Genomic DNA, 11,990 nt, shown 5'->3' on the forward strand with positions numbered 1-11,990 from the left:
TCCTTTACTCAAGTAGAAGTACATACATCCTTTACTCAAGTAGAAGTACACACATCCTTTACTCAAGTAGAAGTACACACATCCTTTACTATAGTAGAAGTACACACATCCTTAACTCAAGTATAAGTACAGATACTCGTGTTTAAAATACTCTGGTAAAAGTAGAAGTACTGACTAAACTTCTTTACTCAAGTCAAAGTAAAGAACTTTGAAATGTACTTCAGTAAAAAGTACCCATAACTAGCAGCTGTTTTAAAGAGTACCTGACCTCCCTTTATATTAATAGAACAATAATGTCATTGTTAGCTAATGAATGTTTCCATGGTGACCAACGGCAACATGACAACGTTTCCATTGGTCCCTCTTCTTTAGAGAAGACCAGGAAATGATGGATACACGGATCGTGTTCAAATCAATAGGCACGCAATGACTCTAAATAATAATGATCACGCCACCAAACACACATTCAGACTAAAGGAACCAGCCTGTTTGGAAAATGAGAGAAGTAGAAAGTACAGGTATTTGAGTTCAACATGTAAGAAGTAGAAAGTACAGGTATTTGAGTTCAACATGTAAGAAGTAGAAAGTACAGGTATTTGAGTTCAACATGTAAGAAGTAGAAAGTACAGGTATTTGAGTTCAACATGTAAGAAGTAGAAAGTACAGGTATTTGTGTTCAACATGTAAGAAGTAGAAAGTACAGGTATTTGAGTTCAACATGTGAGAAGTAGAAAGTACAGGTATTTGAGTTCAACATGTAAGAAGTAGAAAGTACAGGTATTTGTGTTCAACATGTAAGAAGTAGAAAGTACAGGTATTTGAGTTCAACATGTAAGAAGTAGAAAGTACAGGTATTTGTGTTCAACATGTAAGAAGTAGAAAGTACAGGTATTTGAGTTCAACATGTGAGAAGTAGAAAGTACAGGTATTTGAGTTCAACATGTAAGAAGTAGAAAGTACAGGTATTTGTGTTCAACATGTGAGAAGTAGAAAGTACAGGTATTTGTGTTCAACATGTAAGAAGTAGAAAGTACAGGTATTTGAGTTCAACATGTGAGAAGTAGAAAGTACAGGTATTTGTGTTCAACATGTAAGAAGTAGAAAGTACAGGTATTTGTGTTCAACATGTAAGAAGTAGAAAGTACAGGTATTTGTGTTCAACATGTGAGAAGTAGAAAGTACAGGTATTTGAGTTCAACATGTAAGAAGTAGAAAGTACAGGTATTTGAGTTCAACATGTAAGAAGTAGAAAGTACAGGTATTTGAGTTCAACATGTAAGAAGTAGAAAGTACAGGTATTTGTGTTCAACATGTGAGAAGTAGAAAGTACAGGTATTTGTGTTCAACATGTGAGAAGTAGAAAGTACAGGTATTTGAGTTCAACATGTAAGAAGTAGAAAGTACAGGTATTTGTGTTCAACATGTGAGAAGTAGAAAGTACAGGTATTTGTGTTCAACATGTAAGAAGTAGAAAGTACAGGTATTTGAGTTCAACATGTAAGAAGTAGAAAGTACAGGTATTTGAGTTCAACATGTAAGAAGTAGAAAGTACAGGTATTTGTGTTCAACATGTGAGAAGTAGAAAGTACAGGTATTTGTGTTCAACATGTAAGAAGTAGAAAGTACAGGTATTTGTGTTCAACATGTAAGAAGTAGAAAGTACAGGTATTTGTGTTCAACATGTAAGAAGTAGAAAGTACAGGTATTTGTGTTCAACATGTGAGAAGTAGAAAGTACAGGTATTTGTGTTCAACATGTAAGAAGTAGAAAGTACAGGTATTTGTGTTCAACATGTAAGAAGTAGAAAGTACAGGTATTTGAGTTCAACATGTAAGAAGTAGAAAGTACAGGTATTTGTGTTCAACATGTAAGAAGTAGAAAGTACAGGTATTTGTGTTCAACATGTGAGAAGTAGAAAGTACAGGTATTTGTGTTCAACATGTAAGAAGTAGAAAGTACAGGTATTTGTGTTCAACATGTAAGAAGTAGAAAGTACAGGTATTTGTGTTCAACATGTAAGAAGTAGAAAGTACAGGTATTTGTGTTCAACATGTAAGAAGTAGAAAGTACAGGTATTTGGGTTCAACATGTAAGAAGTAGAAAGTTCAGGTATTTGTGTTCAACATGTAAGAAGTAGAAAGTACAGGTATTTGAGTTCAACATGTGAGAAGTAGAAAGTACAGGTATTTGAGTTCAAAATGTAAGAAGTAGAAAGTACAGGTATTTGAGTTCAACATGTAAGAAGTAGAAAGTACAGGTATTTGGGTTCAACATGTAAGAAGTAGAAAGTTCAGGTATTTGAGTTCAACATGTAAGAAGTAGAAAGTTCAGGTATTTGTGTTCAACATGTAAGAAGTAGAAAGTACAGGTATTTGAGTTCGAAATGTAAGAAGTAGAAAGTACAGGTATTTGAGTTCAACATGTAAGAAGTCGAAGTGGAGTAAAGTACTGATACCAGAAACATGTACTTAATTACAGTAACAAAGTATTTGTACTCCACTACTTCCCACCTCAGCTTAAATGTATATTAAAGGTATACGTCGGCTGGGTAACTCAGTACGTATCTTACTTTACCGAAACAGGCATGAGGAATGAAGCTTTTAAACCCTTTGGATAAGTGTTTCTGCTGTTGGATGAATTATTACCCCTTCACTCAAACACTGATTTACAGATGAGATCTCACCGTTTCTGTCCCAGCAGCATCGTGAGCGGCAGTCGAGTTTTTAAATCTTCCAGCGAGTTCAGAGACCGAGCGCCGGGGAGCCGCCTCCTCCTGAGGGGAAACAGGTAAACACAGATTTAAAGTATTATAATATAAGGTATAACTTCTTTAGTGTCTCTACTTTAAAGAGTCCTCTCCTGCTGATGTTCAGGTGTATATCAGTGTGTAGTGTCTCTACTTTAAAGAGTCCTCTCCTGCTGATGTTCAGGTGTATATCAGTATGTAGTGTCTCTACTTTAAAGAGTCCTCTCCTGCTGATGTTCAGGTGTATATCAGTATGTACTTTCTCTACTTTAAAGAGTCCTCTCCTGCTGATGTTCAGGTGTATATCACTGTGTAGTGTCTCTACTTTAAAGAGTCCTCTCCTGCTGATGTTCAGGTGTATATCAGTATGTAGTGTCTCTACTTTAAAGAGTCCTCTCCTGCTGATGTTCAGGTGTGTATCAGTATGTAGCGTCTCTACTTTAAAGAGTCCTCTCCTGCTGATGTTCAGGTGTATATCAGTATGTAGCGTCTCTACTTTAAAGAGTCCTCTCCTGCTGATGTTCAGGTGTATATCAGTATGTAGTGTCTCTACTTTAAAGAGTCCTCTCCTGCTGGTGTTCAGGTGTATATCAGTATGTAGTGTCTCTACTTTAAAGAGTCCTCTCCAGGTGTATATCAGTATGTAGTGTCTCTACTTTAAAGAGTCCTCTCCTGCTGATGTTCAGGTGTATATCAGTATTTAGCGTCTCTACTTTAAAGAGTCCTCTCTTATCAGTATGTTATTTAGTTTCAGGAAAAAGTAAAACAAATATTACAGGAAATGAAAAAGACTGAAATCCATTATTTGTATCTTTAATGCCGAATAAATTCTGCAACTATGTAGACTGCAATTTGAACACACACACACACACACACACACACACACACACACACACACACACACACACACACACACACACACACACACACACACACACACACACACACACACACACACACACACACACACACACACACACACACACACACACACACACACACACTCTCTCTCAAAAACAGGAAGTGGTCTAACGGTCGTTCTTTCATCAGTTTCTACCTACATGTTTCAGAATGAGTAGTGTGTGTGTGTGTGTGTGCGTGTGTGGCCTAGCATTACTATACTTGTGGGTACCTAAATCTGTTCACACAGTCACGTGTGGGGACTCGCCTCCCTTATGGGGACAAAATGGAGGTCCCCATAAGGGGAATCATTAATTTTAGGGTGAAGACTTGGTTAGGGTTAGGTGAAGAAATAAAGGTCCCCTGTCACCATCTAGTGGTGACAGGGGAGAGGCACGGGCAAATGTTTCACATCTGATTTATTCAAAGATTAAACCATTGATGTTATTTCTTAAAAGTAAAGATAAAACTTAGGGGTAGGAAGGAGGGGGTTGGTTTCTGGGGTTGGGTTTATAAAGGAGTAAAAGTTTCTAAGGTGTTTGGGTAGAATTCTGCAAAATGGGTCCAATGTCTCGTGTTTTTAGGCGGAGGGGATCCTGTGGGATTGTCACCTAAAAAGTCAGAAAATGAATCGGAGTAAAGGGTTTCCGGTTCCCAGGGGGATGAGCAGCCGGAGCCAGAGCCCAATGTTAGAGGCGAGCTGGTCTTAGTAGGGGGAAGCAAAATGGGAGCTGGGCGATGGTTTTTGTACTTGTTACTGATAGTGGGCTGAGGAGATCCTGGGGGATGGTTTTTGTACTTGTTACTGATAGTGGGCTGGGGAGATCCTGGGGGATGGTTTTTGTACTTGTTACTGATAGTGGGCTGAGGAGATCCTGGGGGATGGTTTTTGTACTTGTTACTGATAGTGGGCTGGGGAGATCCTGGGGGATGGTTTTTGTACTTGTTACTGATAGTGGGCTGAGGAGATCCTGGGGGATGGTCGGCTACAGGGGATTCCGGCTCCCGAAAGGATCCACAGCCGGTGCCAGAGCACCATGGCTCCGGTTCCAGCTGCAAACACGCCCGGGAACCAGAAAGCCCAGTCCACCATTGGTCAAGCGAGCTGGACCCCGCAGAAGGCCGGCCGGACAACTGGATCCCAGCAGAGGGATCCAGGGAGGGGTCAGAGTGGGTTTGTAAGTGGTTAAGTGTGACCTTCTTAGTCCCTTTCATCATAGACCCTCCCTGATTTTGGGTTTGGTCTGAGGGGACCCGTCGACCAAACCCTGGAGACTCCTGGATGGGAGTATTGGGGGGAGGGGCACTTAGGTTTAGGGCTGGGGAGAAGGGGAGGGCTCCAGAAGGACTGTTGAGGAGACCTGGGTCCTTTAGGTTTAGGATAAGGGGGGGGGGGGAGTCTCTCTCAATAGTGGCTGAGAGGCCTGGAGGGGTTTGGGGTGGAGAACAGGGTTAGAGTAGGAACCCTGAGTAGGGCAGGATGACTTATGGTCAGGGTAGGGGATGAGTTTGGGGTATGTGCCCCGGGTGGGATGGGGGGTCCTGGGATACGGGGAAGGGATGGGGATGTGAGAGGGGGAGGAGTTCAAAGAGGTGTGTACAGTAGTTACCGTGTCTGGGGTCAGTCTAGGTCCATAACGTTTTCTAGCCCACCCTGTGTGTGTGTGTGTGTGTGTGTGTGTGTGTGTGTGTGTGTGTGTGTGTGTGTGTGTGTGTGTGTGTGTGTGTGTGTGTGTGTGTGTGTGTGTGTGTGTGTGTGTGTGTGTGAGAGTGTGAGAGAGAGAGAGTGTGTGTGTGTGTGTGTGTGTGTGTGTGTGTGTGTGTGTGTGTGTGTGTGTGTGTGTGTGTGAGAGTGTGTGTGTGTGTGTCCTCCCAGTCAGTGTGATTTCATTATCTGGTGAATGCCAGCTATGTGAGACCTTCAGCTGGAATGGACATGGATCATCGCCACGTCAACAGCTGACAGTGTGTGTGTGTGTGTGTGTGTGTGTGTGTGTGTGTGTGTGTGTGTGTGTGTGTGTGTGTGTGTGTGTGTGTGTGTGTGTGTTCCTCGAATAGAGCTGTACTGTCTCCATGCTGCAGCTTTGGTTTATTTATGTTTTAATCTAATCTGAAATCTGATTTAGTTTTGACGTCGACAGGGAGTCTTTGTTTCTGTTTCTATCTTCAAAACAAGTTTTATTTCATTTAAAAAGTCCTATTTTTTCCAGGAAAAAGGGTTTGAAGAGTCTTAAAATGTTAAGAAATAAAAGGTTTAATACGTAGAAAATGGTTTTATTCATAAAGAAAACAGTCGTAATATTCCACATAAAAAGCAGTAATAATATTTATAATTTATTTACTAAACTAGTTGTGTTCAAATAATCTTAAAATATAGAGATAATGTATTTTGCAGTAAAAACACTATTTTACCATAATTTAATTCAAGGAAAAAGGGTTTAAAAGATACGGACGTGATATTTAAAAAAACTAATTAAAAAAAGAAGATATATGTAGGAAAAAGGTTGTTATATTTATAGAGGAAAAGGTAATAATATATAAAAATTATCAAAATATTTCCTGTAAAAAAATTGTAATATTCAAATTGTATTTACTTGGACTCCTTTGTTTACTTCTGGAACATAGCGACATCACTAGGGAACACTCGCGCTGCTCCTATTGGCTAGCGCTCCAACACATTGTACGTGATTTGGCTAAAGGGCGGGACTTCTCTAAGAGGTTGACCAATCACAACAGAGCCGGCCAGCTAGCACACTGGGCTCTGTTTTTAGACAGAGGGTGGAAAGAATCTTTAAAGTAGAGACACTACATACTGATATACACCTGAACATCAGCAGGAGAGGACTCTTTAAAGTAGAGACACTACATACTGATATACACCTGAACATCAGCAGGAGAGGACTCTTTAAAGTAGAGACACTACATACTGATATACACCTGAACATCAGCAGGAGAGGACTCTTTAAAGTAGAGACACTACATAATGATATACACCTGAACACCAGCAGGAGAGGACTCTTTAAAGTAGAGACACTACATACTGATATACACCTGAACATCAGCAGGAGAGCACTCTTTAAAGTAGAGACACTACATACTGATATACACCTGAACATCAGCAGGAGAGGACTCTTTAAATTAGAGACACTACATACTGATATACACCTGAACATCAGCAGGAGAGGACTCTTTAAAGTAGAGACACTACATACTGATATACACCTGAACATCAGCAGGAGAGGACTCTTTAAAGTAGAGACACTACATACTGATATACACCTGAACATCAGCAGGAGAGGACTCTTTAAAGTAGACACTACATACTGATATACACCTGAACATCAGCAGGAGAGGACTCTTTAAAGCAGAGATACTACATACTGATATACACCTGAACATCAGCAGGAGAGGACTCTTTAAAGTAGAGACACTACATACTGATATACACCTGAACATCAGCAGGAGAGGACTCTTTAAAGTAGAGACACTACATACTGATATACACCTGAACATCAGCAGGAGAGGACTCTTTAAAGTAGAGACACTACATACTGATATACACCTGAACATCAGCAGGAGAGGACTCTTTAAAGTAGAGACACTACATACTGATATACACCTGAACATCAGCAGGAGAGGACTCTTTAAAGTAGAGACACTACATACTGATATACACCTGAACATCAGCAGGAGAGGACTCTTTAAAGTAGAGACACTACATACTGATATACACCTGAACATCAGCAGGAGAGGACTCTTTAAAGTAGAGACACTACATACTGATATACACCTGAACATCAGCAGGAGAGGACTTTTTAAAGTAGAGACACTACATACTGATATACACCTGAACATCAGCAGGAGAGGACTCTTTAAAGCAGAGATACTACATACTGATATACACCTGAACATCAGCAGGAGAGGACTCTTTAAAGTAGAGACACTACATACTGATATACACCTGAACATCAGCAGGAGAGGACTCTTTAAAGTAGAGACACTACATACTGATATACACCTGAACATCAGCAGGAGAGGACTCTTTAAAGTAGAGACACTACATACTGATATACACCTGAACATCAGCAGGAGAGGACTCTTTAAAGTAGACACTACATACTGATATACACCTGAACATCAGCAGGAGAGGACTCTTTAAAGTAGAGACACTACATACTGATATACACCTGAACATCAGCAGGAGAGGACTCTTTAAAGTAGAGACACTACATACTGATATACACCTGAACATCAGCAGGAGAGGACTTTTTAAAGTAGAGACACTACATACTGATATACACCTGAACATCAGCAGGAGAGGACTCTTTAAAGTAGAGACACTACATACTGATATACACCTGAACATCAGCAGGAGAGGACTCTTTAAAGTAGAGACACTACATACTGATATACACCTGAACATCAGCAGGAGAGGACTCTTTAAAGTAGAGACACTACATACTGATATACACCTGAACATCAGCAGGAGAGGACTCTTTAAAGTAGAGACACTACATACTGATATACACCTGAACATCAGCAGGAGAGGACTCTTTAAAGTAGAGACACTACATACTGATATACACCTGAACATAAGCAGGAGAGGACTCTTTAAAGTAGAGACACTACATACTGATATACACCTGAACATCAGCAGGAGAGGACTCTTTAAAGTAGAGACACTACATACTGATATACACCTGAACATCAGCAGGAGAGGACTCTTTAAAGTAGAGACACTACATACTGATATACACCTGAACATCAGCAGGAGAGGACTCTTTAAAGTAGAGACACTACATACTGATATACACCTGAACATCAGCAGGAGAGGACTCTTTAAAGTAGACACTACATACTGATATACACCTGAACATCAGCAGGAGAGGACTCTTTAAAGCAGAGATACTACATACTGATATACACCTGAACATCAGCAGGAGAGGACTCTTTAAAGTAGAGACACTACATACTGATATACACCTGAACATCAGCAGGAGAGGACTCTTTAAAGTAGAGACACTACATACTGATATACACCTGAACATCAGCAGGAGAGGACTCTTTAAAGTAGAGACACTACATACTGATATACACCTGAACATCAGCAGGAGAGGACTCTTTAAAGTAGAGACACTACATACTGATATACACCTGAACATCAGCAGGAGAGGACTCTTTAAAGTAGAGACACTACATACTGATATACACCTGAACATCAGCAGGAGAGGACTCTTTAAAGTAGAGACACTACATACTGATATACACCTGAACATCAGCAGGAGAGGACTCTTTAAAGTAGAGACACTACACACTGATATACACCTGAACATCAGCAGGAGAGGACTCTTTAAAGTAGAGACACTACATACTGATATACACCTGAACATCAGCAGGAGAGGACTCTTTAAAGTAGAGACACTACATACTGATATACACCTGAACATCAGCAGGAGAGGACTCTTTAAAGTAGAGACACTACACACTGATATACACCTGAACATCAGCAGGAGAGGACTCTTTAAAGTAGAGACACTACACACTGATATACACCTGAACATCAGCAGGAGAGGACTTTTTAAAGTAGAGACACTACATACTGATATACACCTGAACATCAGCAGGAGAGGACTCTTTAAAGTAGACACTACATACTGATATACACCTGAACATCAGCAGGAGAGGACTCTTTAAAGTAGAGACACTACATACTGATATACACCTGAACATCAGCAGGAGAGGACTCTTTAAAGCAGAGACACTACATACTGATATACACCTGAACATCAGCAGGAGAGGACTCTTTAAAGTAGAGACACTACATACTGATATACACCTGAACATCAGCAGGAGAGGACTCTTTAAAGTAGAGACACTACATACTGATATACACCTGAACATCAGCAGGAGAGGACTCTTTAAAGTAGAGACACTACATACTGATATACACCTGAACATCAGCAGGAGAGGACTCTTTAAAGTAGAGACACTACATACTGATATACACCTGAACATCAGCAGGAGAGGACTCTTTAAAGTAGAGACACTACACACTGATATACACCTGAACATCAGCAGGAGAGGACTCTTTAAAGTAGAGACACTACATACTGATATACACCTGAACATCAGCAGGAGAGGACTCTTTAAAGTAGAGACACTACATACTGATATACACCTGAACATCAGCAGGAGAGGACTCTTTAAAGTAGAGACACTACACACTGATATACACCTGAACATCAGCAGGAGAGGACTCTTTAAAGTAGAGACACTACACACTGATATACACCTGAACATCAGCAGGAGAGGACTTTTTAAAGTAGAGACACTACATACTGATATACACCTGAACATCAGCAGGAGAGGACTCTTTAAAGTAGACACTACATACTGATATACACCTGAACATCAGCAGGAGAGGACTCTTTAAAGTAGAGACACTACATACTGATATACACCTGAACATCAGCAGGAGAGGACTCTTTAAAGCAGATACATATTATATGGTATATTATATTTGTTATTCAGAACTATGATCACAAAGACACAAAACAAATCAAAAGTAATATTTGGTGTACGGCTCAGAGCGGTGGTTTAAAGTTCCCCAAAATGTCTCCACCACGACTGTTGCCATGCCACCAAAGCTCAATATCAATATTTGAATGTTTTTAGGGAAGTAAACAACGTCTGAATCATTTTAAGGAGGTGTTTATTTATGACTTCACTGAGGGGTTTAATGAATGTGACCTCGCACACACACACACACACACACACACACACACACACACACACACACACACACACACACACACACACACACACACACACACACACACACACACACACACACACACACACACACACACACACACACACACACACACACACACACACACACAATCTTGTTGCTCTACCGGTTATTTTACGTCAATAAAACTCCAGATAACACACAATTAAATTACATGTCAACACTTTTGCGTACAAATATTTTAAAACTTCACAAACTAAATCTATAAAATATAGCACTTCATGTCGTTGTGTAAAAACATGTTTTCCTGCACCTTGTTTTTAATAATCCAGGTTTTATTCGAGGACATCTGAGTTGTTAGTAGCTGTGAGAAATATCTTTCTAAGCATCAAATATGTGGTGCGTTCAAAGACCTGTTGGAAAGGTCGGTCGGTTTTCAACTGAACAAAATATGTATTGTTTAATCTTGTTTTTTGTCAATGAGATATTTCAATTTTGCAAAATTCTTATTTATATTATTAGATATTATTATTTATTATTCATATTATTTCATTTTTATATTTTAGTTTAGTGACTCTGTTAATGTGTTAATGTGTGCTCCATTGCATTTGACTGCAACATATAATATTAAAGCAGAAATGAAAGTCCCTAAACGCCACGTTCAAAAACCAGATGCAAGATTTGAATGGAATGCATTCTGCTCCACGATCTGTCCTGCAGAGACGCCATGTTGTTTATCTGTTTGTTTGTTTATCTGTCAACAAACGACTGAGCATACCGGTCTGATTTCAGTGAAGCATGGTGTATATCACTATGTAGCATCCTTACATATATCCATTTCCTTTGTACTGCATATATCTAATATTGAATGTACTTATACTTGATAGTATACTGCACCACTACTCACAAATATCACAGTAAAAGTTCGTAAAGCATCTGTAATGGGCTCCACATTGAAATATTAAAACATATGTTTTTCAGTCATTACAATTTAATAATAAAATATACATATACGTTTTAAAAATCTATTAAATTTGATACATTTAATTGATTGTAGTTCAATAAAGTACATCTCATCTAATACACATATATATAATAATAAAACCGTTTGATCGGCACCTTTCTGCAGAATAAATACTTGATAATACTTCTTAAAAACAGGACTATGTGTACTTGTACTGCAGTAGAAGTACCCGCTGGTTGGTTTCTCTGCCTCGCACTGACTCAGGACTATAACGCCTGCATTAAAGCGTCTATACTTCACAGATCAGAAGCTCTGTCGTTGAGTTTCCGCCTCGTGCTGCAGACCCTCCTGAAGTCTAACACACTCACAAACACACAAACACACAACACACACACACACACACACACACACACACACACACACACACACACACACACACACACACACACACCTCTGATCCCTAACTTCATTTTAAACACTTCTCTTATTTCCAGAAATCCTGAAGAAACACAAAGAGAGAAAAACTTTAGAGACGTTTACCTCCATCTGCACGACGAGCCTCTGAGAGGGTGTGTGTGTGTGTGTGTGTGTGTGTGTGTGTGTGTGTGTGTGTGTGTGTGTGTGTGTGT

The 11,990-nt window shown here is 39.7% G+C and overlaps 1 protein-coding gene across 3 annotated transcripts in view; it reads right to left on the minus strand.

Annotated features, from left to right (window-relative positions):
* The window catches only part of LOC307027725 (uncharacterized protein), a 21,596-nt gene extending 9,606 nt beyond the window's left edge, over positions 1 to 11,990 (minus strand). For 2 of the 3 annotated variants that reach the window (XM_079696021.1, XM_079696020.1), the window contains exons 1-2: positions 11,902 to 11,989; positions 2,684 to 2,773 (exon numbers count right to left, since the gene is read on the minus strand). In XM_079696021.1, the coding sequence (XP_079552147.1) occupies positions 2,684 to 2,773; positions 11,902 to 11,907 (96 nt within the window). In that variant the 5' untranslated portion in view covers positions 11,908 to 11,989. Of the gene's footprint in view, positions 1 to 2,683; positions 2,774 to 11,901 lie in introns of all 3 variants that reach the window. The other variant, XM_079696019.1, reaches the window with a different exon arrangement.

The sequence above is a fragment of the Notothenia rossii genome (assembly GCF_949606895.1).
Source record: "Notothenia rossii genome assembly, contig: scaffold_238, whole genome shotgun sequence".
NCBI classification, from domain to species: Eukaryota; Metazoa; Chordata; class Actinopteri; order Perciformes; family Nototheniidae; genus Notothenia; species Notothenia rossii.